General features: G+C 49.0%; 4 protein-coding genes across 6 annotated transcripts in view; 3 read left to right on the forward strand and 1 right to left on the reverse strand.

The window, feature by feature from the left end:
* LOC3289597 (chaoptin) overlaps positions 1-2107 on the forward strand; it is a 31278-nt gene extending 29171 nt beyond the window's left edge. The window contains exon 10 of the mRNA XM_061654893.1: positions 52-2107. Coding sequence (XP_061510877.1) covers positions 52-349 — 298 coding nt within the window. The 3' untranslated portion in view covers positions 350-2107. The remainder of the gene's footprint in view (positions 1-51) is intronic.
* Positions 1967-18526, forward strand: LOC3289598 (ectopic P granules protein 5 homolog). Its single transcript, XM_061654877.1, has 14 exons — positions 1967-2107; positions 2212-2999; positions 3081-4437; positions 4965-5305; positions 5377-6220; positions 6304-6848; positions 6903-7029; positions 7700-8695; positions 8765-8926; positions 9013-9451; positions 9522-10287; positions 10376-10705; positions 16673-17065; positions 17138-18526. The coding sequence occupies exons 1-14, from the start codon at positions 2081-2083 to the stop codon at positions 17730-17732; spliced, it is 7710 nt and encodes a 2569-aa protein (XP_061510861.1). The 5' UTR covers positions 1967-2080; the 3' UTR covers positions 17733-18526.
* A 1772-nt stretch (positions 18527-20298) lies between these two features.
* LOC1272256 (uncharacterized) lies at positions 20299-24766 on the reverse strand. Its single transcript, XM_311140.6, has 6 exons — positions 24093-24766; positions 23330-23553; positions 22742-23097; positions 21226-22194; positions 20783-20938; positions 20299-20704 (listed from the first exon to the last, which is right to left on the reverse strand). Exons 1-6 carry the CDS (start codon positions 24238-24240, stop codon positions 20629-20631), a joined length of 1929 nt encoding a protein of 642 aa, XP_311140.4. The 5' UTR covers positions 24241-24766; the 3' UTR covers positions 20299-20628.
* Positions 24767-25710: 944 nt separating this feature from the next.
* On the forward strand, positions 25711-26973 carry LOC1272255 (uncharacterized). 3 transcript variants are annotated; one of them, XR_009765837.1, is made up of 4 exons: positions 25714-26003; positions 26097-26395; positions 26467-26655; positions 26752-26973. XR_009765837.1 is itself a non-coding variant. In XM_001238808.4 (3 exons), the coding sequence occupies exons 1-3, from the start codon at positions 25943-25945 to the stop codon at positions 26551-26553; spliced, it is 447 nt and encodes a 148-aa protein (XP_001238809.3). In that variant the 5' UTR covers positions 25714-25942; the 3' UTR covers positions 26554-26973. The 3 variants fall into 3 exon arrangements, 2 of the variants coding, with proteins under 2 accessions (XP_061510941.1, XP_001238809.3); XM_001238808.4 differs by having other exon boundaries at positions 26467-26973; XM_061654957.1 differs by having other exon boundaries at positions 25711-26003; positions 26097-26973.
* Positions 26974-27687: the final 714 nt, after the last annotated feature.

Raw genomic sequence — 27687 nt, forward strand, 5'->3', positions numbered from 1 at the left:
CACATACAGCTCCCACTAATGTCACATTTGCTCTTTTATCCTCCTTGACAGGTGGATCGAGTTCTGGCAGCGAAAGCGACGTCAGTACCTATGCCCCGCTAACCCGTGGACGGAAACGAGCCTAACGAACTACTTTAAGCACGCGACCCCGCTCGCCTACGCCAAGGGCTCCGACTGTGGTGATTCAGCGAACGAGCTGAGGGAAGCCCGGTGCAGCAACAAGAACAACGATCTGTTGCTGGAAGTGCTGAAGAAGGATCTCGAGTGTGGCTGGGGCAGCACGGGTAACCGGCTCGGTATCGTGCCCGCGATCGCCTTCGTGCTGGTGTTCATCGTCCTGCTCATCTGACTCATGCGCTACCTATTCCGAATGTACAGTGAATTCTACGACTACCTCGAGCAGCTCTATAGCGAGCAGACGATCGGTGGCAATGGATCTACCGTAGTCGGCAGCTACCTGGACGATGGCTGCGACTACAGCAGCGAACTAGACATCGAGCTCGAGGAGCTGTGAATGCTCTATCCTTCTCATCCTTTTTATCCTTCCCCAGCTTGTCGTTTATGGCGTTTGTTTTTTTTAATATAAGAAACACTCTACAACTAGCGCAATGTTCAACCCCCATTTTTTATGTGCACGTGTTTGCCCGTTTGCTGACGTTAAGAATATTGCTAACGTTCACAAATGTACCAATACTGGGGACGAAAAAGACCGGCTGATATGCGGTTCAACAAATGGCTCGTCCGGGAATAAATGCAACCTTCCACTACTCAGGAATCTTTACCAACTGACTGCCGGGGACATTTACCAGTAAGAAAGCATCTCACTGTCATCGTTCGCGTTATCTCACCTCACAACTTATTTATTCGTCGTTCCAAATCGGTAGATGTGTCGTTTCTTGTTCATTTCATGCATTTGCTGGGTTTTTAAAAATTGTAGAACGCATATAGCACTTAAGACTATTGTTGTTGAACAAACCATTAATAAAGCTTCGTCAAATGAGTTGAAATTGATCGCGTGTATTACTTGTAATACACGAACTCGCAGCACCAATGGGTCGGAGTCGCTTATGCTTTCTTGTGCCTACTCATCATTCGGGATTGGTTTCGACTGGTTCGCACCCGACTCCGAGTCGGGTCGTGAAATGAATCCTATGACCTACTACTAATAAAGGTACTATATAGTCCCAGCTTGGTCCATCGCGACAGGTTCTTTAGGGTGAATTTACCGTTCTTTACCAGTTCAGCTGCGATTCCGTTGGATCCGGGTGCTTTGTTGTTTTTCAGTCAACTGATAGTTTTTCGGGATGCTAGGTGACACTAACATAATGCTATCAGCTAGTGGAGCATCTAGCTGTTCGTTAAACTCATCATTAACTAGTTCATCAAAGTACTGTGGCCATCACGAGAGAACCTCTGGCTGGTTAAGAATCGTGTGTATTGCTTAATATAAATTTAAATACAAGATATATTTTTGATTTTTGGAGAATACATGGGAAACATAAATGAAAATATGAGCGATTAAACATTATTAATACCGTACGCAGCCAGAATTTCATCCAGCAGCGTCTAACTGCCAATTCAAACAAAGCTTGTGGCGGAAACTCGTTTGCGTGTGGAAACTGCACTTAAGCGTCACGCCGATCGATGTCCATTGACAGCTTATGCAAGGAACAGCTGTCAAGCGTGTGGTGTTTTCAAAACATGCCCAATCCGTATCTATTTTTCCCTGTGCCCTTTCTTTGTTTTGTTGTATCGTAGGGCTTCGTTGTGATTTTTTCAATAATGACGAAGGACAAACGGGTAGGTGCGCAATTAATGTGTTGATTTCACAACCTACGATTAGTGAATAGTTTAGCTAGACTGTTTTATAATTGTGAGTGAAGGTATGATGATGTGATGTTCTATTCCTACCAAATACCGTGCGTGATAAATGCAGAAATGTGCGCTTGGTCATCGTTTAATCCATCTTGTGCACGATAGATCGACAATAGAGCTTTGTGTGTGAGTCGTACTAAGTCAAGAGTAGTTTGGCAATTCAAATAATCTCTGGTACACGTTTGAGCCACTGCTCGGTCCAACAATGGAAGCCGTGAAGCCCAGGACGAAGGTAAGAGCGAACTGAATCAGCGTTGCAATCTTCTGCAATAATTGACCTTCCGGTTGTTTACTTTCTTCTTCGTCAAAAATGTGCGCTGTCGATGGTGCGAGTAGAAAAAAACTAGCAGCAAAAAGAGTGTAATAAAATCAACTGCTGCCAAGGCCGAGGAAGTGCAAGAAACTGTTACCGAACCAACAGTTATACCAACAGCACTAGCACCAACATCGCCATCAGAGGAGCAAACGGCATACGAAGAAGTGGAAGAAGCGACCTTTAGCAACGATCCAGAACAATCGATTGAACCCTCTGCGGTGGAAGAAACTCAATCATATCAATCACAAGAAGCAAATGAAGATAGCCGAACGAAGGAAGAAATGGGTGGCGATTTTGCTCCCACTGCTCCGCCCTGCAGTGCTCCAGCCGTCCCAAACCTGTCCACCACCATGCTCTATCCCGATTTGAGCCAACTAAAGCTGGAAGCGAGCGACGGCGTGCAAACGTTAGCACGTCCTTCAATCACCAGCGCGCAACCAATCGAACGGCCCTGCATTAGTGCACCGCGAACCCGCACACTCTACCTGCAATGCATCCAGCAGATGGAGGATATCGCCCTACAGACCGACCGGGCGCATCTGGACGCGATGGAGCAGCAGTTTGTCCGGTCCGAAAGCCCGCACGGCGTGGCGAAGGATCCGGGTGGGTACGATGACGACCTGCACATAAGCATACAGACGTATCGGGCCGGCTACCACGGCTACGGCGAGGTCGTGCGGGAGCGCAAGGTGGCCCACCAGCAAATAGCCAGCCTGCAGGGTAGATGCTGGGACTTTCAACAGGTAAAGTTCAGTGCGACGGGCCGGTGCGACGACGAGCGGACGGTGAGTGTGTCGCTGAAAAGCAGGTGAGTGGAGCAGAGCACTGCACAAGCTCGAATCCAATCGAAACATGTTCCTTCTTCCTTTTTCTCTCTCCGAATGATCAGAGTCGCCTCGCTGAACGTAGAACGGTTTAAGGAGGCGAAGGGTACCATGTCCTCGCTGCTGGATCGCTGTCTGACGAAGGAGAAGGAAGCACTGATACACCTGCTCCACACTCGCTCGATGGTGGAGAAGAAGGTCTCGGATCCGCCGAAGGCCGGCCAAAATCCAACCGTGGCGCTACGCCACAAGCTACGCATCATTGGCAATGCGCTGCGCATGGAAGCGTCCGGTAGCGGGTGCGACGAGGGCGAACGATGCGAGTACGTGCAGGATTTGCGCAAGTGGTTTGTGCACGTCGGCACCAACCTGTTGGGCGCGGGCAACGTGCACGACCGGGTCTGGCTGATGTTTCATTTGCTGCGCTTTCCCAGCGGTATCGGCACGTGGGCACACGTGCTGGTACATCCGCTACCGGTCGGAGGTAAAGAATCGAGCCCCGATCTGCTGGACGGTGAGCTGCAGGCCATTCTTACCCTGACGCACGTGCTGCTGCGTCCCATCCTCGAGCGCCAAACATTCCTAACGCCGCTGGAGGAAGCGGAGGGCCGTACCGCTCAAGAGAAGATGCCGGTTAGAGAGGCGGGTGGCAGTGGGTCAAAAGCGGCCGACAACTTCGAATGGGTCGATAGCGACGGGGAGGAAAGCTCGCCGGACAAGCGGGTGCGGCCGATTAAGGAAAGCGATCTGCTCGCACTGCTTGACCAGATACCGTTCCAGCGGCTGTTTGGTACGATTACGTCACGCGCGATTCGCCGCGTGGTGAGCGGAGACGTGCGGCAGCTGCCCACCACCGAAATGCTGTGGCTAGTCACGCTCGCCAACCGGCTGGTAGCCGTACTCGGCGAGGGATTGTCGACGTACGGTCGGATCGCCAGATACAGCCACTTTGCGCAACGTTTGGCGCTGCTCATCAACGATACGGTCAAGTTCGCGGGTGACGTGCTGCGCTACTATCGCGACACACACGGGCCGCATACGTCCGAGGAGGTGGAGCTGGTGCAGGTACACTTCGATACGCTCGTGTACGGTGCGGCCCGTTGCATCTACGCAGCAGGCGTGGCCCTGGCCCGGCACCTTTCGACGCTGCCCTTCGCGTTGCTCAGCTCGCGCGCTTGCTGGTGGATGCTGCGTTGCCTTGTGCAGCGCGACTTTACGCTTGGGCCAGACTTTGAGCATGAAAGTAAGCCACCCGTCCCGCACAATGCCACCACTACGGACCAGTTCAGCAAAGCGTTGCTCGGCCAGGAGGCAGCGCACAATCTGTACAACGTGCTGAAACCATTCGTCGATCTTGCACTCGCACGGGATCCATCCAGCGATAAGGAGTTCATCTGCACAATCACGAAAACACTGTTTGAGGTATGTATAGCTAGCCCGGTATATTTGTAGCTTCTGAGATGTGTGCTATACTCGTGCAGTGAAGTTTAAAGTAAAGTTGTATACGTTATCGTTTTGATTCATATTATGGAAAGTTTTTTTTTTAATTAAGTGTAAACAAATCAGAACACGTTTGGAGTTTATAGCTACATGTTTAGAATTAAATTGTTGGACAACCTAATTCATTTATCAAATTTCGAAGGTTTACTCGAGTAAAATGGGCTATGCAAAGGCATGAACAATTAAATACATATTAGCATCTGCCTTTTGCAATTTATATAATGAGAAGAACAAAAAATAAGGCTACCAGGAAGGCTGTGCAACAATGTTAAATAAAATAAAGCTAATTTTAACGCTAACACTAAGCAAACAAAAAGACAAAACAGAGATCTAGTACGAAAATAAGATAGAGGTAGGGAATAATCGAACCAGGACAGTTGGAATCGAAGTGAAAATATTCTAACTGGATATTTTCGTCCATTTTCGTTGCTTCGTCCCTTCATTCCCAGGTGCTGGTTGCTGTCGATGCGGCCGAACTCGTCTGTGCCGAGCTCATAATCGAGCAGATTCATACGATCGTGGAGAAAAATGTGTTTGTGCTTTCGGTAATGCTACAAACGCTAGCGGCGGACGGCACGGCTAACCCTCAGTCCACCGCCGATGCTTGGCAGGCGAAGGGGAGCAGACTGCTGGACGTATTCAGTAGCAAAAGGAAGTTGGTTATGCTGTGGGATCCAACTGAATCAGATGTAAACGTGATGCTGGAGCTGCTGCTAAGTTATTCCAGAGCGCACGTGTACCACAAGCTAGCGCTGGGGCTGTTAATGTACATCAATTATGGGGAAATAAGGTAACGTCAGTAAATGTGAGTGCTCACATTACATTGTTTCTACAACCAATTTCCTCTCTTTCGTCCTATAGTGGGTTGAATGTGCCAAAGGCGCTACAAAACCGCGTAGCGTACAGCGTCGTGGCGGCGTTTCGCAAAAATCAATCTCCGGTCAAAGCAAACTCCGACGCTACGGAGCAAAGCGAATATGAAAACTACCAGGAGCGTTGCCTGTTTGTGCTGCTGCAGCTGCGATTGCACGCACTCGACCAGCCGCTGCCCATCGTGCAGCAGATCTTGCAAGATCCCTCCAGTGTGGAGGTGCGCAATGTGCCCGCTCTCGAGCAGCTAGCGGACGTGAAGGCAGCGGTTGACGAACGGTGCCCGGTTGCGTGTCTGGCCGCGATGCTTACCACCACCATCGGACACTGGGTGCCCGTCTTCTGCCAGGACGGCGTGAACTTGTTGCAGCTGCTGCTAGATCACCACCTCGACACGGTTGTGGTGCGCTGCCTGGAGCTGATCAGTCTACTGTTTACCGAGTGTTCCCATGCGCTGCTGGGTAGCGAGCGATTCGCCGACCTGCTGACACAGCTGGTGCAGGATGACGTTGAGCTAGTTTGGACGCCGCCGAAGCCTTCCACCAGCACGATCGATCCGCAACAGAGCGAACAGATGCTCGCGCTGAAACTGCTTGATCAGGCGAAGGTGGGCAAACTGGGCACGATGCTGGTGTCGCAAGCGGTTTCGCACTGGCGCTGTGGCTACGCAACGCCGGCGGCGTTAGTCGGCATGTGGTGCGACTGGTTGACGCAAATATCCAGCTGGACGAACAGTGCCAAGGTGCTGCGTTTGCTGAACGTGCTCGCCTCGGTTTCGTTCGGCCACGCGGAAGCCTGGAAGGCGTTGCGCGATAAGCTGGCTCCATTTTTCAAGGTAAAACATTGGTTGTGCTACATTCAGCCGCACTAATCTTACGTGCAACATGTGCATTAAACACCCGTCTCTCCCTTCGCCAGTCCTTCGCGCAGGTGAAACAAAAGCAACCGGGCATACACTCGCTCTGGTCTAAGATAATCGGTACCGAGCCGCCGCTGCTGTACGGCACCCTGCCAAACGATTGCGTGGCCCTGGCGCTGCTTGTGTTCGAGCTCGAGCACCGACAGCTCGAACTGGACACCGAACTCTGGCCCAGGCTGCTGCGTGCACTCAAGCGGAAGGAATCGCTCAAGCTGGACGCGGCACTGCGCGACGTGAGCGGAGGCCTGCGCACGCGCGAGGAAGACTTTTGTCCTGCGGCCGATTCGCTGGTCTACTGCAAGCTGGCCCGCTTTCTGGTGCGCGTCAGCGTGGAGCATCCACTGTGTCTGGCCGTCTGGCAGCAGTTTTTCGCCGCCCTGCTGACGCGCGTCACGGACGTGGGCGACCCGGTGCACGGTGTGTCGGATCGACTGTACGGCGCGGACACCGGTCTGATGGAAAAGGTGAAACAGACGCTGTGCCGTCTCGAGCTGCACTACCATAGCGCGCAAGAGACGAACAAACCCGCGGTGGAAATGTTGCGGTAAGCGTTGCGTTTTTGGCGATGTTTCGTATAAAAGCTTATGCGCCTTTTTAGTCTCGTCAAAGCGTTCCAGCTGTGGTTGCTGGACCCGGACCTGAATCGCATCGCGATGGACGATCCGATCAATCTACCAGTGCAGTACGCCGTTCCCCATCTGCAGGCGACTCTGCAGGGCGTGCAGGTAAACATATAGAGTCGGCGGTCGGAAAGCGTTTGAATTAAAAAGTGTCAAAACGAACAACCGTAACCATTTGTGGTTGGATTATTTTGAACAATATTTGTTTGTTTATTCATGACTGGTTGTTGTTTTAAAGTTCAGTAGTGTTTGAAGTTCATGTTTATGAATCGCATGGCCTACATGGTCTACGTTTCGAGATCTTTATTTGATGGTGATATGTTTGACTGGAGAGCGTAACATACATCCATTTTTTTTTAATAAAATCCAACAGGATTTTTCTATACGAAAATTAACGAAGTGCAAGAAAATCACGTTCAAATTGAATAAAAATGCGCCTGTGTTTCGTTGTTCATTCCATTTTAGATATGAAAATTTTGTCTGCGATATTTTACTATTAAAATAAACGCCAAAAATATTACGTTAAAATTTAAGTTACAAATCGTCCAAGCTATCGATGCCAAAGGCTAATTATTTGCGGGAATTCATTGCCTTTATCCCTCCCAGCAACGATACAATTGCATGTCTTCAATCAAAAACTAATGCTTTGTACATTTGTGTGTGAGGTTCAAAATGTGAGCACGTGTATCGAATAAATACAGACGCTATCCGTTAACCGTAACCGCATGCGATTTCAACCATTTTTCACGCAATCAACTGTTTGTGCTCTATCAAGGAATGTTGGCCCGAGTGCGTCAACCAGCCGGCCCTCGTCACGCTGCACCGTCTGATGGTGGAGCGCTGGTACGCGCTTTACCGCGTCCATCCGGCCCAACCGCTAAAGGCCCAACTGTCGGAAGGGACTGCTGCCGGCAAACCGGCGCTTACGCCAGTCGAGGCCATCCAGCGCCGGCTAGCAAACGCGTACACCGATCCACTCCCAGTGCCGGTGGTCGAGGTGCGCGGCGAGCAGCAGGATTTGCGCGACGCACTGGCGAAACCGGCGGCGGTACGAGTCAGGCGCATCACCGAGAGCCTGCGGATCGTGCGGCAGCACATCGACAAAACGTACTGGACGACGAAAGCCGAGCTGGAGCAGCGCCGGGACGAGCTGTTCGAGCTGTACCGGCAGCTGTACGTCAACGAGGACAGGCAGCTGGTGAAGCAGGCCAAGTGTAGCGTGCTGTACTGTGCCGGTGCCGCCACGGTCAAGGTGCACACGAAGTGTGCCACGCTGGACAAGACCGTGCAGGAGCGCATCGACGCACGGTTGCGCGGGCTGGAAGCGTTCCTGCAGATGGCGATCAACATTCCACCGTACATCGTCCACCACACCATCTTGCTGCGCGAGCTGTGGAACAGTCTGTTCGTCGACTACTGCGCCGAGACGGACCAGACCGCGGTCCAGTCGCTGAATGCCATCATCCGGACGATGCTGCGCACGCTGCTGCACGAGGTGTCCGATGCGAACTTCGTGCCGCCGCTTACATTCGCCGTTCGGCTAAGCCTCGAGACGTACCGGAGCGAACTGTCGAAGCTTATGTTCGAGGAGGTCGGGCAGCTGTTTGCGGACGCGCTCGAGACAGGACACAAACCGTCCAGCGTGATCGTTGCCCTGCTAGAGGACGGGCGCATTCCGTGCCGGCCGCTGCTGCAGGTGTACGGCCAGCTGGTGAAGCAGAAAACCGGCAGCCTGGAGCGGACCCTGTTTGTGGACATGTTCGGCAGCAAGGTACGCGCTGTCGGGACCGACGCAACGTGTGGGCTCACACTAACACGAATTTACTGTTCTCTTGCACAGCTCGACCTGTCGCGGTGGCTAAAGGAGCATGACGTCGCGCCGGACGAGCTCGACCAGTTTGCCAAGCTGATAGTGATCGGACTGTACAAAGCGCGGCCCGCGGATACCGTCAGCCCGGTGCGATCGGACGAGCAAGCCGAGCAGGATGAAAAGTTTGCAGACGTATGTCATCAACAAGCACGTCCTAAGCACGGCAGCGATATTTGGAATATTGGATAAACGCTTTTTTTATTTCATTTGAATTTTAGATCCTAATTTCGCACCTGGTAACGTTGGCGAGCAGCAAATTTCCCGACAACTTTGGCAAACTGCTGCAGCACACGATCAACGCGTACTCGCAATGGCCCACGCTGCCGCCGGTGATGCTGCTACGGTTGCTGAACGTGCTGCGTTCGCGGGCCCACCATCTGCCCGATCTGTGCCTGGGCATGGCGGAGGACGCACTGCACCAGGCCCATCGCCAGTTTGCCGAAGCGAACTGCACCGAGCCGGTGCTGGGGCCGGAACTGTTGCACCATCTGCTGGTGGCCGTGACCGAGCACTTTGTGCGCCAGCGCGATGGCGCTTACCCATGGAACGGCATGTACAGGCGGCACGGCGCGTACATCGAGGTGCTGGGAATGCTGCTGGGCATGTTTGCCCACAGCCTGCTTGCCGCCGGCATGCGTGACAATCGCATCGGATGCGGTAAGCGCGCGGACGGAACGTTTTGTTTGACCGATTTTCTAATGTGCGATGCTGCTGTTTTTTTCCTCAGTGCACGACAACCTGCTGCCCACCGTGTATCGCATGTTTGAGCCGTGGATCGTACCGTACGGTGCGGACGTCCATGCACACGCCCGGCCCGGTGGATACTCGCCGTCCACACCGTACGGCAGGACGACCATGGCGCCCGTGATCGACACAGCGCGACACTGCAATAACGATAAGGCCAAGTGGATGTTCGGCGTGCTGCTGCACTGCGTCGAGTACGCAATCGAGCAGGTGCGCGAAGCGTACGCCGACACCGACCATTGCAGCCAGATACTGCTGTACTTCCTTCACTGGTACCTGGAATGGTTCGTCGATCCGCGCATCATGATTTCGGCCCTGTACGTGTACAACACGCTCGTGCTCGATCTGCCCTGGGAGCGGCTGCTGCCGTCGGAGCTGCTGCTCGAGCGGATGCACGCCATGCTGGAGCACCACAGCCCCGAGTGCCACGAGCTGCTGGCGTGCGTGTTCGTGCGTTGCCGCTGGTTCGGCGAACCGTTCGATCCCCTGCCCGGCTGGATACGGCGCACGCACGCCCCTACGCTCGCGATCTGCGTACGGCTAGCGTACGAGCCGGTGGTACGGTCGGAGGAGAAAACGCGCACGGCCATGGTGCGGCTGCTGCACCACTTTGCCCGCCTCGTGTGGATGCCGATGCACGTTGCCGAGCTGACGCCAGCACTGGACTGGTTCGTAATGACCGCGGAAGCAGGCTTTCTGCTGCGCGAGCCGAAGGTGCCGCACCGCGACCTGGACGATGCGCTCATGCTGTAAGTAAAGCATACGTAAAGTAAAGTACGCGTTGATCATTCATCAGTTTAACGGAAACGTCCGGTGCTCTACGTTCTCCCTTTGCAGCTTGCTTGAAATCGTGACGGGAATGCGGTGCAACGAAGCGAACCAGCTCGTGCCGGGCGGCATGTATCTGTTGAAGCGCAAGCTGTACATCGGCGTCGTCGTGCGGATGCTCATGAATGCCGGCCGGGCGGCAAGCAAGGTGGCGAACGGGAAGCCCCAGCTGACCGCGGCCGTACAGCGGCTGGTTGCGTCGATAGCGGATGTACTGGCACAATTGCCGGACGCGTGCGGCACCGGCTGCTCGCACTGTCCCCGGCTGCTCGAGGCGCGCGCCTTGATGACTGAGCTGCTGACCAGTGTCAAAAAGTGGCAAACCGAAAATACGCTAAGGTACAGTTCTTTACCCATCCTAACCTCATTTACCCGTTAGAAGCTAGATGAATCAGCATGAAAAAATAGGAAATGTGCGCCTGTAGCGAAATGGTGGATTTGTTCGAGCAAATTCCACACTACCACAACAGAACGTCAACAATACGGGTACAAAGTTCGCGCCTCATTCTCGGATGATCCTGTGAGTGACAGTTCATTTCATTGTTCTCATTGCTAGACAATTTGTTGGTTAGAAAAATGTTCGAACTGGAATATGAAAATCCAGCTATTCTACCCTTTTTCCCCAGATCCCGGCAGCCTTGGGTCTTTTTAACCAAACCTTTTTCTACTGTACAATGAGATTTTCATTAGTTCAATAATTTAGTTAGAATTTGTTTACCATCCACCGGAAGATTCTCGGCAATCCTGATAGTTGATGTTCCATGAAGTACGATTAGACACACAGACAAACACGGTTCCAGCTGCTTTTATTTAGGTCGTAACATCAAACGCATTTGTTACGCCATGAACAGACGGCACTGGCACAGGTTGGCAGCAGGTTTTTGGTGCATCTCAGCCTTTGTAAGATGCTGCCGTTCCGCTGACATTCCCCGCGCGGGCGTCCTTTTCACTAAACATGATATCGCTTCTCCTGCCGATAGCAGCAACAGCACACGGTGTACTCCCGTAAGGCTTTTTTTACCCTCTTCAGGACATATTTGGCACGCGCCAGTTGGCCGTCTAGTGGAAGATGATGCTCCAAATCGCGCTGCACATCGCATCGAATGTCCGCCACGGTCTGCAGGTAGTCGTTGCGCCGCTTCCCCTTCGGGAAACTTTGCAGCACACTTTCGATTTCCATCAGCTTGTTTATGATCCTGGAGTGAATTTCGTTGATCATCCTCGGTATCCGGTTGGTGGGCGAGAGGTAGCGTTGTACAATACAAATGGTAATGGCACACTTGCTGTAGTCACCAAATTGTACACCTGCGTCCGAAGATTTCTTGCTCGTTGCAAATCTTGCTCGTCAAACTGGGTTGGCAACACTGCTGCTGCTGTAATGGCTGTACGGGCGTTGACTGACAGAGATGAAATGACAAATTTCTTCTGATCCGGTGGCGTTCAATGCTAAGCTGCTGGTGTGTGGTCTACTAGCCGGTGAGTTTAAAACTGCGTGCATGGGAGGCGCACTGTTCTGCCGCACACGCACTCTAACGCCCTCTCGCTCACATTAAGCTAAGCAGAAGAAAGAGACGGAAGACGTTCAACGGCTCCAACGTCTTTATCCAGCAGGATTAGAGTGAAATTTCCAGCATGTGAATGTGACAGTAGAGCACCTCAGCACCACGGTATGTAAAATTGTTTACGATGATTTTGTTTGCGACAAAGTGATCGTAGAAAATTTGTCGCGGAAATTTGTGGCTCATCCAGAAACTGTGTTTAAGAGAAATGTTTGAGCATCGCGGATTTATTATTATCGAGCTACGATTCGCGAAAACTGATCAAACATCACATTACTTAATTCATCGCGCTCGATGTGATGCGTATTTTTTTCTGTAGTGAGGTGTGTTTCGGATCGCACCTAGCAGGTTCGTTCCGTTTCCGTTCAACGGCTCCAACGTCTTTATCCAGCAGGATTAGAGTGAAATTTCCAGCATGTGAATGTGACAGTAGAGCACCTCAGCACCACGGTATGTAAAATTGTTTACGATGATTTTGTTTGCGAAAAAGTGATCGTAGAAAATTTGTCGCGGAAATTTGTGGCTCATCCAGAAACTGTGTTTAAGAGAAATGTTTGAGCATCGCGGATTTATTATTATCGAGCTACGATTCGCGAAAACTGATCAAACATCACATTACTTAATTCATCGCGCTCGATGTGATGCGTATTTTTTTCTGTAGTGAGGTGTGTTTCGGATCGCACCTAGCAGGTTCGTTCCGTTTCCGTTCAACGGCTCCAACGTCTTTATCCAGCAGGATTAGAGTGAAATTTCCAGCATGTGAATGTGACAGTAGAGCACCTCAGCACCACGGTATGTAAAATTGTTTACGATGATTTTGTTTGCGACAAAGTGATCGTAGAAAATTTTTCGCGGAAATTTGTGGCTCATCCAGAAACTGTGTTTAAGAGAAATGTTTGAGCATCGCGGATTTATTATTATCGAGCTACGATTCGCGAAAACTGATCAAACATCACATTACTTAATTCATCGCGCTCGATGTGATGCGTATTTTTTTCTGTAGTGAGGTGTGTTTCGGATCGCACCTAGCAGGTTCGTTCCGTTTCCGTTCAACGGCTCCAACGTCTTTATCCAGCAGGATTAGAGTGAAATTTCCAGCATGTGAATGTGACAGTAGAGCACCTCAGCACCACGGTATGTAAAATTGTTTACGATGATTTTGTTTGCGACAAAGTGATCGTAGAAAATTTGTCGCGGAAATTTGTGGCTCATCCAGAAACTGTGTTTAAGAGAAATGTTTGAGCATCGCGGATTTATTATTATCGAGCTACGATTCGCGAAAACTGATCAAACATCACATTACTTAATTCATCGCGCTCGATGTGATGCGTATTTTTTTCTGTAGTGAGGTGTGTTTCGGATCGCACCTAGCAGGTTCGTTCCGTTTCCGTTCAACGGCTCCAACGTCTTTATCCAGCAGGATTAGAGTGAAATTTCCAGCATGTGAATGTGACAGTAGAGCACCTCAGCACCACGGTATGTAAAATTGTTTACGATGATTTTGTTTGCGACAAAGAGATCGTAGAAAATTTGTCGCGGAAATTTGTGGCTCATCCAGAAACTGTGTTTAAGAGAAATGTTTGAGCATCGCGGATTTACTATTATCGAGCTACGATTCGCGAAAACTGATCAAACATCACATTACTTAATTCATCGCGCTCGATGTGATGCGTATTTTTTTCTATAGTGAGGTGTGTTTCGGATCGCACCTAGCAGGTTCGTTCCGTTTCCGTTCAACGGCTCCAACGTCTTTATCCAGCAGGATTAGAGTGAAATTTCCAGCATGTGAATGTGACAGTAGAGCACCTCAGCACCACGGTATGTAAAATTGTTTACGATGATTTTGTTTGCGACAAAGTGATCGTAGAAAATTTGTCGCGGAAATTTGTGGCTCATCCAGAAACTGTGTTTAAGAGAAATGTTTGAGCATCGCGGATTTACTATTATCGAGCTACGATTCGCGAAAACTGATCAAACATCACATTACTTAATTCAATGCGCTCGATGTGATGCGTATTTTTTTCTGTAGTGAGGTGTGTTTCGGAGCGCACCTAGCAGGTTCGTTCCGTTCCTCAATCGGAAGGATCGGAACTAGGTTCAAAATTTTGATCCTATCAGGTTTGATCGATCGGAACCGTTTGATGTGATGGAACGATTTAACTACCAGAATGGACGGAACGGTTACCAATCGGAACAGGTGAAATTGTTGAATGTATCGGAACGATAGGAACTATCAGAATGGTCGTAACGGTTGTATGTATCGGAACCGTCGCAACCATTGGATATATCGGAACGGATGGAACAGTCGGAACGGTTGGTAAGATCGGATGTATCGGGACGACGGAACTGTCGGAACGGTTGAATGTATCGGAACGATCGGAACCATCGGAACCATTGGATGCATTGAAATGGATGGAACAGTCGGAACGGTTGGATATATCGTAACGATTGGAACGGTAGGAACGATTAACCCTACCCGCAAATTTCCGTTAAATGCCTTCTAATCGCCTTGTAATCGCCGGCGAATTGAAGGCGATCAGCAGTGCATTTAGCAGTAATTAAATGCCTTTGAAATATGTCATTGAAAAATTTCGCTTTTAATTTGAAATTTGAAATTGCAACTGTCAAAAGAAAACCTTACAAGCGTCTTCAGCACTGCGCTGTTGTAGTGTTCCCAGATATGTGCATGAGATTCGATAGCACGATTTACGTGTTATGTTCTCTTGCGTTAAGCTCTGAGCTATTTCACTTTATTAAATATGGTCTGCCTTATTCAGTTGTTAAAGACCAACCCGTTGAAAGGTGTTAATATATCAAACTCATTTCGATAACTCTAATAAAAGGAGAAATGAGATACATATTTCCCCTATCCTGATAATGAAGGGTGAACATAGTGTAATTATTATGGTTTTTAAAAAGGTATTATTTTAATTTTGCTTCACATAAATTTTGTTTGTATTAATTATAGCAAGAAAATATTAATTTAAAAAGAAATAAACACAAAAAAGATCATAAAAATCAGGATTTGAACACACGCTTTCTCGGTTCGGAACCAAAAGCGTTGTCACTGCTCTATTTGGCAGTTACATTAGTAAGGGTGCATAACCAGTATATAAACAAGCTAAGATGGCGGCAAGCTATCTGTTCTCGTTGAATCAAAAAGTTGAAAGATTTCGAAGAGAACCCGTTACAGCCGTAAAAGTTTCGGTTGAAACAAGGTGGAATGTATAATGAGGTGTAGTTATAGCGGTTTTGGCGATCCCCCCCCTGGGCTCCGATTTTGACAGATGGTTTTCCGCTTGTATATGTATTGATGGATTGTTTACGTTTTGCATGGTTAATATTTGGTGGAGATCAATTTGGGTGAATATTTTAGTTTGTTAGGACACTGCCCGTGATTTAAAATGGAAATTTTCCTTCGAGAACTTGAAGCGTTCGCCAAACGCGGAAAACTAACTGTCAGTTTTCTTCGTCGATTCTTCTTCCACCTAGCTGTCAAAACGGGCTTATAACTTGACCTGATATCTTTACGGTCCTTGGGTTGAAATCTTTATTCGCCTTCTAAGGCGGCGCTCTAGCAGCAATCGAACACGACATCCGACACGAACAAACCCATATAATCATATGGAGGTGCACTGTCAGACACAAACAAACAAACAAGACAAACATGTCAAATCCCATACATTTTTCATGTTCGATGTCGTGTTCGATTGGTGCTAGAGCGCCGGGTAAGGCGACTAAGGCTATAAATGCCGTCTGAATGCATTCAAAGCCGTTTAATGCTGGTAGGGAACAATCGGAACAGTCGATATCGTTAAAAGTATCGAAATGATTGGAACTATCAGAACGGTCGGAACGGTTGGAACGATTGGAATGGATGGAACGTTGGGATGTATCAGAATGACGGAACCGTCGGTATCGTTGGAAGTATCGGAACGATTGGAACTATTATAAAGGTCGGAACGTTCCGAACGCGGAAATTTTGTGGGTCGTCTTACAGTGTTTTTACATGTCAGAATCAAATGTCAGCAAAACAATTTCAGTAGCTTAAGCTCCAAATTGAGCCGGTCTCGTAGTACAGTCGTCAACTCGTACGACTTAACAACATGCCCGTCATGGGTTCAATCCCCAAATAGACCGTGCCGCCATACGTAGGATTGACTATCCTGCTATGGGGGGAAATCAATTAGTCACTGAAAGCCAAGCCCACAAGTGGTACAGGCAGGCCTTGACCGACAACGGTTGTTGAGCCAAAGAAGAAGAAGAAGAAACTCCAAAATCAAGACAAAAATCTATTGGAGGTAGTGCAATCAACCAGCTTGGTGCACGGTTAGAAACAGAAAGAAATGTATTTCATACAAAAACTTATAGCTACACAAATTCATAGGTTACTATAATTAAATTACTCATAACCCAAATACGGCTTACTATAATTCCAATAAAATCAAGTTTTTTGACATGTTTTTTGAACGAAATTTAAACGACATTGCTTCGACAAAGCCTTAAAGTTAAAACCCCAGTCATTGTTAACCATTTCCTCTAAAATATTCTGCTAGACAAATACTTTTTGTACTCACTGTAATAATTCATAGATCACATCAAATTCATAGATAACTTCAAATGAGAATTAAATCATGTGTTGACATATTTTAATATGAAAAGGTTTGAATAATTAACATTCAAAAATGAACAACACAAACTATGGTTAAGTTACACAAAGACTACAATTAATTTGTTTCTTCTCCAGTTTATTTGTAGATGAGCTTATACGCCTACTGGACAGCGATGTCAACTCGCAGCTGCTGACTCAGTGCGTGCTCGAGTCGGCCAACTTGCTGGACAGCCAGACCGTGCCTTGGATGCGGCTGATGGAGTCCGCCCTGAGCCACTATCTCTGCGACCGGTCGGCCGAAAATGGAAGCCTCGCACTTCCGTCAAAACCGGCATGGCTGCAAGCGCTTAACATTGTCGGTTACACAGCCATCTCTCAGTGGCAATACGAGCTGCTGGCACAGCACTGTCTACCACTGTGCCTAGAGCTTCATTTCCTCCATCACTGGCACGTTTCGCGAGGCGATCCGGCAGCCCAGCTCGGTTTGGTCGAACAACTGCTCGCCACTCTACCGGTGCTCAAGATCAGGTACTGTACCGTGAAGAAACTGACGAGTGATGGTTAGAGTAATCTAACCGAACATATACTTCTCCATTCCAGCGAACCGATCGAATATCGGCTGTACCCGCTCTGGTATACCCTAGCGTACGCCCTGCTTACCGTGCGACCAGAACCACACGCGGCCATCCGCAGCACTATCGCCCAGTTCGGCACGGTTAGCGAGAGCAGCTCATTCTGGGTGGTGGGGATGTTGAAGAAAATCCTCGGCAAGGAGAGAACGGCCACCGAGCGGGTGAGCGCGTCCCGGTGTTTGGTCGCGTACGCGTTCGCTGTGCTGCTGGCGCACGCTTACGCTGCTCGCCGAACCGGGCAGGACGCAACACAGTTGCCAGAATCGGACGACTACAGCGAGGCGACCGAACCGTTCACACTCGCGAAGCTGCTGAGCGCACCGGAGAAGCGAGTGTCCAGGGACAGAATTGCGTCGGCGGCGATGGAAAATTTGAAGTCCGTTTGTGGTGCATCGGCGCCGAAAGAGTATCAGGTCCGAATCCAAACGATCGTAGACACGACCGGGGTGGACGTAGAACCGCGCCAAATCTTGCAGCAGGCCAAAGACATTATCGTATCGCTAGACGGTAGGGCAGAACCGTTTCTGAGCACGCTAGAGGAGGCTATCGTTGCTCAGCGTTAGTAACTAAGGTGTGGATTTTTTGTTGATTAAAGGAAAACGGGAAGTTTGCTTACCTCATTCCAGTTTAGTTAATTTGTTATGTTACCATAGCATTACCTTTGGCATGTTCGAGGAAATGTGCAATCATTGATCGTTACAAGCTTAAGTTTTTGCGCTAGGAATGTTTAGGATTTCTTTCTTCATATCATATCAAGGACAACTATATACTCAGCAGTGTGTTAGCAAAAACGTCGACTCACTTGGTAGTCGAGTGGTTTTGAAAGTTAAATTTAAATTTTATTTTTAGTAAGTTCCAGGTAGGCGTTCTAGCGCCTTGAATATAACCAGAGTACAGAATGTGTTCAGATCATAAGAACACATTCCTCAGAATTACAGCTTCAGTTTCCTTTTTCACTTTTTGTTGCTGTTAAATCTATCTTGTTTGTTATAGAACATGTTCCTCAAATCGCTTCCATCACACTAAAGTAACACACGAACAAATTGGCTCAACTGCCTTATTCGACGATAAACGAGAAGAACAAAGGTCATCTATTCATTGGCGGTTTTGAGATCACATTTACCATCATTCACGCTCAGGATAAACATTCAACACCTTTCTTTTTTCTTCAAATCAATATTGCTGTGCTAATGGTTAGAACGAAATAAGACGTGACTCGTAGAGTTTTGATAAACAAGTGACTTTATTATTAACAGGGCGTTGAGGGTATTTCCTTGCTTATGGCTAGAATGTGGGAGGCTTTCTTTTCCTTATTATGCATGGTCAAAATAAGAACATATGGCAATCTGTAGGCGAATGTTAAGGTTTTTGTTCATTCCCTAAGTTAAGTGTTAGGATCCGAAATGAAATTGTATGTGTGTGTACGTATATGCTATTCTGTATTAGGTTCTCGTACTCTACGACTTACTAGTTTTTCTCACTTTACTTTCTATCTTACTTATCTTTTCTTCCTATCTAACGCTGGAAATATTACGCATCAGCTCCCGTTGGTTCGAGGAGGATTGTTGCTCATTTATATTATTTACCTGGTGAGCTAATCTAGGAGGTCGCACCAAAACGTTGCGCGCAAAGTCCCTAACTGTCCCAACTCAGTTTTTATCCAAATGTTAGAGCCAATCAAAACCAAGCACCTCTTATGTACGCAAAATGCATCAGACGAGCTCACCGGGCATTGGATTGTGAAAACTGTGCGATGGCGTGCGGTTAAAATTCGCTCACCTGACTGCAACGTCGGACTCTGAGAGCTCATGGCAGAACAAAGCGTTGGTGAATGGCTTAATCATTCCCAGGTGCTAGTAAAAGCGATGGAAAATGAGTGGGCTGGGCACTGTAAGAACTATGGCGCTCAGCTTGAGCAATTGAGGCATGGAGCATGACTGGACGAGCACGTAGGCACGAGCAATGATCGTTGGCCGTATTGTTCGTATATTTGGCGTAAAAACAGCACCAGACGATTCCTAACTTCACCTGTCGTCGATTCTGTTAATCCGGAATTCGCACGAACAACAATTCTCGGAAGCGGTTCCGAGATCTGGGTGCGATTCCGAGAACTCAACACCAGGAATCAACATCCCGGAAATTAATTTTACGTCGAAAATACTGATTGGTTGAGGAACAACTATGAACCAACCCATTTTGTTCCACAGCTTTCACAAACAACCATTATTTTTCGGCACGTTTGTAAGTGGCCCTGCCTGGAGCGAATCATCCTTGCCACGATCGTCTTAATGGGAATCTGCAACGGGATGTGAATAACAATAGGATGGGTGTTCGCTGCTAATATCGACATCCAGGGATCGACACTGCGCTCACGCAAACTGCTACACTGCACTTAGCGATGCGCGCTAAGTGTGTGGAGAACACACCTGACCTAGTGTGCTACAGGCTACCGGTCGAGCAGGGCTCCCGGTAGGGCTTACGGTGCGGCTCGTGCGCGCGGCCCCTTACTTAATTTGTTGTGTTTTTTTTATTATTTATTATTCAGCCGTACCGACGAACTCGTTCGACGAGAAACATTCGTCGCTCATGAGTGGACAGGGTTGTACCACTAGGTTGGCCAGTACAAAATCTATACGGGTTTCTAATTTTTCATCTAGAGGGCTATGAATTTTTCATCGAGTTCGATTCCCATTCAGAACGTCCCTCTGGATAGCCGGATAGCCACGGTTGCACAATAATTTAAAATGAACCTTAATGAACCGTAGCATACTCTGTTACGTCAACGAAGGAAAGGATTGGCGATGAAACAGTGCAGTAGATTAACAAAAGAAGAAGAAAAATGTTGGATAAAGTCATTGATGTTTCCAGACTGCAACGGAGGAGGCTCAAATTACCATTTGCCGACTGCAACGGAAGAGATTTCGACATGCTGGTCAGATTGCAACGGGCGTGACCAAATTACAGCAAAAAAAAAATGCACCGAAGAAGAGAGTGAACAAGCGAACGAGAGTAGCAAGGCGAACATTTGGCACTGTCCCTAATCGCTCTGATGGTAAGTGTAAGTTCGTTTCTTTCTGTATGCAAAAAAACCTACGGCAATTACACATGCCTTAATAATAATTGATAACATTTTGTTCCAGTTCTGTATGCTGTTATAGCCTAATGGCTATTTTACTTTATTGAGAAGCTGAGCGTACACCTTCTGCAAAACTGCCACGTACATGAGATATACACCCATTCCGGCTAAGGGCGGAAAAAAGTGAGCAAATTTAAACGCGGCAGCGCAATTGCAGATGCGCTCGAAAGCGATAGATAATAGAATAGCAAAATGCACACACGCATATACCCCCCAAGCAAGGATAGGTATTAGATTATACGTCCAAGAGACATTATTCACCTGCCAACCGTGCCCGCCAACACACTCACTCGCTCCACGTTTGGTGTTGAGTGGTTGCGGGTTTACTTGGTCGGTACGTAGGTGGCAATTAGGGCAGATTTCGGCGACAACGGTACGGCATCGACCGGTACCTTGGTTCTACGGAAGAAAAAGAAGACGAAAACATGCGGTATTAAGACAAGCAACGAGCCGAGAGAAGGGTGAGTGGTGACTTACTTTACGCCAACATTCGGAACGGCATAGTTCTGGCTCGTCAGCACCACCGTCAGCTCGCTGCCGATGCCATCGATACCGCTGAAGTCGAACGTCGTCTTCTGGTCGGTCGAAGCGAGATTCAGCACGACAAAGTATCCTGGGTTGCCCGACTTTAGCCTAAAGGAGGTGAGAGATTAAGTAAATAGCAGTTAGCAGTTGAATTGAGTGAATTGAGTCAACGAAATCGAACTACATTTAAACTCAAAAAAAAAACAGAACAAATGGGTGTTAGTAACGAAAACGGGTCACTTACAAACAGCTGTGTTGAACGTGTAATTGTGAATTATTGTTAGCGCATCGTAGAGCGATAGGAAAGCATTTTACAAAGAAGATCAGAGAGATGTGTGAATGGGTTAGTTAGCGAGATTCGGCAGCGTTAAAGCCAGTGGTTTAAAACCTCTTACCGTGTGTATGCGATGGCCGACGCGTTCGCATCGGTGTACGCGTTGAACAGCCCGTGCTGGAACGAGGGTGTGGCGCGGAACTTTTCCAACGTTTCCACACTCTCGCTAGACACATTACCGCGGGTCAGCACGTCCAGTGGGAAGACGGGCACGCCGGGCAGCAGGAAGTGGAACACGGTGTACTCGGACGCTGGCACGTGCTCGAGCGAGGCCCGATCGTAGCGCAGCTGCAGCCAGGGTTTGCCCGAACCGGCCCCGCTAGCCACCACCGCGTACTCGCTGATCGTTCGGTAAGCGTTCTCGATGTCGTGGCGCAGCTTGCGCGCCACATCCGGCCCGCTGCCCTCGCGCAAATCGAACTCAATGTTGCCGTACAGCGGGGCATCCATCTGCAGCGTCCCGTTCACGGCGAAAACCTCCGGCCGCAGAATGTCCTCCGTCACGGACAGGAACCCTTCGCCGTCCGTCTGCTCGTGCACCAGCTCCACCAGCTCGCGGAACAGCTCGCCGAGCCCCTCGCGGTACGTCGTCTCCTTGTGCGTCCAGAAGCCGTAGTCGGTGTGCGTGAGCGACTTGTCCGCCTCCTCCAGGTTCATGGGCGCCTCGTCGCCACCGTCGCGGTTGATCAGCAGATGCTTCGCGTTGGCCAACCGTACGCCCCGCACGCCCTGGCCCAGCAGTGCTTTGAGGGTCGCCTTCAGCTTGTCCCGGGCCGCCGGTTCGCCGAGCTGCAGATCGTACCGATCCGCTCCGAACTGGGACAGCACGTACTGGTTGTTGGAGGCGTTCTTCCACGCACTACCCTCCTCGGCAATCGACAGCCAGTTCGGGGGTTTCATGCCTGCCTCGCGCCACACGAACGCCGAGTGGGCGGCACTGTCCGGCTTCTGGAGCGCCTCCTGGAACAGCGCATCCTCCTTGGTGACGTAGTTGGGAGTGATGTCCACCACGACCTTCACGTCCTTGGTGCTGCAAATGGTAAAATGTGAATGGGAATGGTATTAACAAAATGGTAGCGGAGATGTGTTGAAACAGGCACACTTCGGAAATGCACATAATTTCACAAAAACCCATCATTAAGTGAGTATGAACGTCAATATTGGGTTAAAGTCTCTCCAGGCTGCAGCAGTGTAAGATCAATTGTTTCTCTGTTTCTCAACAGTTTGAATCGTTCCGTCATTTTAGATACATTGGTTGTCTCTTAAAGAGGAACATTGCCCTTAGACGACCGATTAGATTATCTGACCTGCAGTTGCTATTTCGCTGTCTAGATTCTCCAAGTAGCCTCAATGGATGATAAATCTGTAGCACTATTCAAACTACAACGGCTCAGACGGCACACACTAACGAGCAACCGTACCAATAAGGGTGATGAAAGGAATTCCACTTCCGGAGACGGTTAATTGAGCAGCTTAAATAGAGATTTGTGTGCCGAAAATGTGTGCACCGTCGGTTACCCGCCCCCTCCTCCCGAATGGCCTGCTCAAGGTCAAACTGATTAGCGGCTCTCACTTACCCGAACGTGCTGACCAGCTGCTTTAGCTTGCCCTGTACGGCCGCCGTCTCCACCAGGTACGTTTCATCCGCAGGCAGCCGATAGATCACACCCTTCGCACCGTACCGCTCCACCTCGGGAAGCTGGTCGGCGAACTGGCGCTCACCGTCCAGCTCCACCAGTGGTCCCTCCTGCCACCAGGACAGCGGGACCGGCGCGGCACATTTGGGCGCATCATAGATGATGTAGAACGAGCCGAGCAGCATCGCACCCCACAGGGCCCAGAACAGCACGAACAGCAGCCAGCGCAGCCTCACCCAGAACGGATCGTTGGCGTACTTCATCAGCTCCTCCTTGGTCATGCCGGTGAGTGCTTGCTGTACGGGGGAGGGAAACCGGTGGAAAGACGACCAAAAACGCAAGGGATGAAAGTAATGTTTTCCGCTGCAGCAGCAACTTCCACTCAGGACGAAAGCTTACACCCGTCTGCGGACACTTGCTACGTGTAATGGTCCGTGGGCTGAGACTTTCGTCGCGCGGTACACACCCGTGTGTGCTCATGTAATTGCCGCGGGTGATGCTAATTGCTTCACCCAATTGTCAATTTACCTGACTCTCCAGCTCCATGTCAATACGGGCGTCCCCGTTCTGCGACGGGATGAACTTCACCTCCACCTCCTTCTGGGCGAGCTTGTCCTTCTCGGTTGGTTCGGCTCCGGACGGCTCCACCCCGGCACCATTTAGCATCCGCTCCTCCTCGCCATCCTTGGCGCCCGTTCCGTTCTCGCGTGGCATCGCGTGGTGGCCGTTTTCCGCCCGGATGGTCGTCGTAGCTGTGATGGTGCGTGTCATGATGGATAAAGTGGTAGAGAGGAAACGAATCAGTGGATGCGGTAAGAGGAAGGTTTTTAAATATAAAACAACCCCGGTCCGTGGCAGTGCCAGAGACGGATTGACGACAGCGCGGTGTACTGTGCTGCCGATGATGCCTACGCAATCGCACGACCCATGTGACGTCAGTCCAAACACGGGTTACGCTACAACGATACTGTTATCCCACTGTCGATTATCTTTACCCAAGGTGCACCGATGCAGCATCAGCTCAAGCGCAGTGTAGTGATATGGCGTTGAGATTTGTTCAAATGAGATTATGACAGATTGCTGGGACGGATCGATGGAGATAAAGATCTGCGACCCACAGGCAGGTTTCATTGCTGTCGGGGTCATGTGGTACACACCTCGTTTGGTGCGTTTGCTTCTGTTTCATTAAATTTTGTGCTCAGTGTTCTCGTGGAACAACCCATTCTACTACCAGCTACTAGGGAAGGGGACATTCATGCATTCCATGCAAATATTCTAGCTAAATACCAACCGTCAAACCCGTTCCTATTAACGTCTGGTTCGCCGAGCTTCCTGTAGCTTTCCTTCGGTTCACTTTCAGCGCGCAGTGCCTCAGTCGCGGACTGCTGTCTAACTCCCTCGATATCGAGCTTCGTACTATTCCGTACGCTCTCATCCATCGTTGCTGGTGCTGGTGCGGCCCGGATTCGTCGTGCGCAAGGGGGACAGCCGCTCGGGCGATTTGGAATCGAACCTAATCGCGTACCGCCTGCCAGACAGGGACGGGATGACACGTAGAAATAGAAATAGATACGCTGCGCCTGCTGCTCGCTAACGCTGGTGTGTGTGCGTGTACGGAGTGCTTGGCGCTTGGTTCGGTGTTGGTATATCCGTAGGCACGCGGGTCGGCCTACGCGCGCACTGTGTGTGTATGTCTCTTATGTGTAGGTGGCTGTGGTTGGAAAGGTAGTTTCCGAGACGACAAACGCGTGCCTACGCAGGCACGATCTTGCACGGCGGGAAAGGTGGAGATGGGTTAGAGGAGAGCGAATAGCAACTTTCAATACAAGCGCACCGCGTTGTTGCGGGGCCGACGCTAAGGAATGTGGTGATATGCGCGCCTTGTTGCCAGGTCTGGAAAGCATCTCGCTCGCTCTTGCCTGGTGCGCTTGCGAGCAACCGTTCAACGATCTCTTTCACGCTTTCCTTTTGGCCTTGCTTACGCACCATGTAGCCGCCGTTTTTTTTTTCATCTTCACGAGAGCCACAAGATGGCGTCGGGCGGCCGTTCACATATAGCGACGAGCGGGTATTCTTTGTTCGCAATATCTTTTACCATCGCAAACAGTAATAGCAGCCGTTTTTCGTGTAAAATGTGCTGCAATTGCTTCTCGTATCGTACCATAAACGAGCCAATGATATGAAATGACAGGATATTAAATTTTCTTTTTAATTATAGAAGCATGCTTTCTACTTGCTTTACTTGTTTCTTGTTACTTTGCTTTGTTTTTAGCTGTTTTGTGCATTGTTTTTTGTGACTTCATTGTTAAAACCCTATTTTTTATGAAATGATTTTTTTTCTGATGAACGATACAGGCGGTCCCCGAGATACACGGTTAATGGGGACCGAAAACGGCCACAAAATACCGCGTATCTCGAATCTCCGTGTCAGTCGAATCTTGTGATTTCCAGCCAAAATATCACTAATCTTCGTGTAATTTTGCAAGTAGGGTGTGGTTTTAGCAACCAAATTAATTATTTGTTTAATTAATTTAATTAAACGATTGTTTTAAATAATCGGTTAGCATTTGTGACGCAAGCAAATGCTTGTAGCACACCAACCGTCAAATTGAACCGTTCCGGCCATGTAAGCCGACCGCATCTACAGGCCGTTCGTTCCAAAGATAATGTATTTAGAAGGTTGATTTTTATCGCTTTTGCTGGGCGACATTGTGGGGGACATCTGTCATTCTCTGCATACAAATTTCATTACCCCGCACCAGTCCTCCCCGATTTTTATACCGGAGCCCACGGAAGAGAAATGTCAAGTCGAGAAATGTCATTTTGCTCTGAACAACTTCACCTTGTCATTTATAACACCTTGGTTCGTTCCTAGGGCAGTTTTGCTGCATGGGCAGCTACGCGCCCCTTTCGACATTCTTCGTTTGGGTGTGACTGACAAACGTCAAACGCTGTTTACGGTTCGTTTTTTCCCCCTCGTAGCCCATTTACGTTGTTTTTGTGCCTTTTGCGGGTTTCGGGTGTACGCGCTTTTCCACCCTGCACACAGAATCTCATCCCAGTTTTCCAATCCTCCCGATATTTCCCCACACTGCCACCTGATTGTATAATTTCCCTTGCTGTGCAAACGCCACACAAGCCATGGACTACTCGAAGCTCTTGCCATTGGTCGCGGTGCTGCTGATCGGGCTCGTTGGCGAATGTAAGTAATCGCGTCTTCCAAACCATGGTGCATCGCCCTCCCCAAATTACTTGACGCCGCCGTCTTTGTTTTGCTCCCGACACTTCCCTCCAGGTGCCGCTCACGAGTGTTACGTCTGCTCGAACCAGACCGGCAACACGGAGAAGTGTCTCAACACGGTCAAGATCTGCCAGCAGGGCGAGGACGCCTGCCTGACGGAGATCCGGTGGGGCAGCACGCCATACTTTTCGCTCGGCGCCCAGAAGCAGTTTTACGTGTCGAAGCGCTGCGCCAAGAAGGAGATCTGCCAGCGCATCCGCACCAAGCACATGCCGTACTGTACGCACATCTGGTACGAGGACTGGACCTGTTCCGCCTGCTGCCTCGGCGACCGCTGCAACTACTACGTGATCGTGAGTAGAGAGGAGGGACGGGGGCGTTGGGGTGTGCCATTGACTCATAGGTGTGATCGTTTCCATTACAGAGTGCCGCGCCCACGGCTATGCTGTCGACCGTGCTCGCCACACTGGTGGCCCTCGGTGTGTTACTGCGAAGCGTTATGGCTAGCTGAAAATTGGACGTAGAGCAGTGGGAAGCACCGGTGGGAAAACAAATCCAGCGAACATCGGCTGCTAGCACCTTCAATCCATCTCTTCGTACATTCCATCCGCAAGTAAGCAATCGTCAGTATTCAGTTGCACTTTTCTATCGAATCTATTGCGCGTAAGAGTAAGTAAGAAGCTCGTCCTTTTCCCTCCCCAAACGATAGACAGACGCAAACAATCGTGCCTCTAGCGATAGGTAAAAGTAGTTATAGTGATTGCAGCCGTACGTGAACCCCTACGCACGGGGCAACTAAAGTTAATCGCCTTAAATGGTGTATGAAACGTATCCGTCCAATTATTTTTCTATGTATACAAATTCTTCTTGACCGCTCTCAGAACCAGATAAGGTCATCGCTGTTGAAATATACCAACACGTGTAACAGTAACACTAACGGTTTTTTTTTATATTAGCACGAGAAAAGGTTGTGTTTGGCTTACGTGCAATGATGATATCACAATTTAAACCGCAAAAACAATTTTCTCTATAAATGCTAACACGCATGATGAAAAGTTAATAAATTTGATTAAATCCACAAAATAATCATAGAATTAACTGTTTTTAGAACGAACAGGAATGGTAAAAGTAAACTTGCTTTTATTTATACGAGCTTCATATGAGCTTAGAAACAATGCTGGCAGATGTGCAGTTTATTCCTAGTTTGCTCTGTTGTATCTATAGAGCGAAATTGTATGAGAAAATTAACTACATTTCTGATATAAGATATAGGGGATCATTCTTTTATTAAAGTAGGATCGAGGCGAGACAAGACATTTGGCTCGATTGCTCCTTTGATAGTTGTATTTTGTGTTTAAAAACTAATAAAACAAATCTATCGACATGAGCAGTCAAAATAGGCGTCAAGCTTTCAGATCAAATTTCGAAGATGATTTTAAAATCATCATCAACATCAAAAGATTGGATCGTACATTTAAACCAATGATATAGATTCCCTAGTAGGAGATGAAACATCGTTAAAACTATTAAAATTAATTTACAACGAATCATAAGTTATAGTTCAAAATGAAAACAGACGCCTTAAAAATGCCCATCTCCCGCTAGGGTTTGTCGTCGAGTCCTTGAACCGGCTTTCGAGTCGATA

The sequence above is a fragment of the Anopheles gambiae genome, chromosome X (assembly GCF_943734735.2).
Source record: "Anopheles gambiae chromosome X, idAnoGambNW_F1_1, whole genome shotgun sequence".
Classification (NCBI taxonomy): Eukaryota; Metazoa; Arthropoda; class Insecta; order Diptera; family Culicidae; genus Anopheles; species Anopheles gambiae.

Bases quoted from the DNA above. Each gene is read 5' to 3' on its own strand.
- LOC3289598 (XM_061654877.1), top strand. From the start codon at position 2,081: ATGGAAGCCGTGAAGCCCAGGACGAAG. The intron at 6,849-6,902 runs GTAAGCGTTGCG...GCGCCTTTTTAG, and splicing joins CCCGCGGTGGAAATGTTGCG to TCTCGTCAAAGCGTTCCAGC. The intron at 10,288-10,375 runs GTAAGTAAAGCA...CTCCCTTTGCAG, and splicing joins CTGGACGATGCGCTCATGCT to CTTGCTTGAAATCGTGACGG.
- LOC1272256 (XM_311140.6), bottom strand. From the start codon at position 24,240: ATGGATGAGAGCGTACGGAATAGTACGAAGCTCGATATCGAGGGAGTT. The intron at 22,195-22,741 runs GTAAGTGAGAGC...TACCATTTGCAG, and splicing joins CAGCTGGTCAGCACGTTCGG to CACCAAGGACGTGAAGGTCG. The intron at 20,939-21,225 runs GTAAGAGGTTTT...CACCTCCTTTAG, and splicing joins TCGGCCATCGCATACACACG to GCTAAAGTCGGGCAACCCAG.
- LOC1272255 (XM_061654957.1), top strand. From the start codon at position 25,943: ATGGACTACTCGAAGCTCTTGCCATTGGTCGCGGTGCTGCTGATCGGG. The intron at 26,004-26,096 runs GTAAGTAATCGC...ACTTCCCTCCAG, and splicing joins GATCGGGCTCGTTGGCGAAT to GTGCCGCTCACGAGTGTTAC.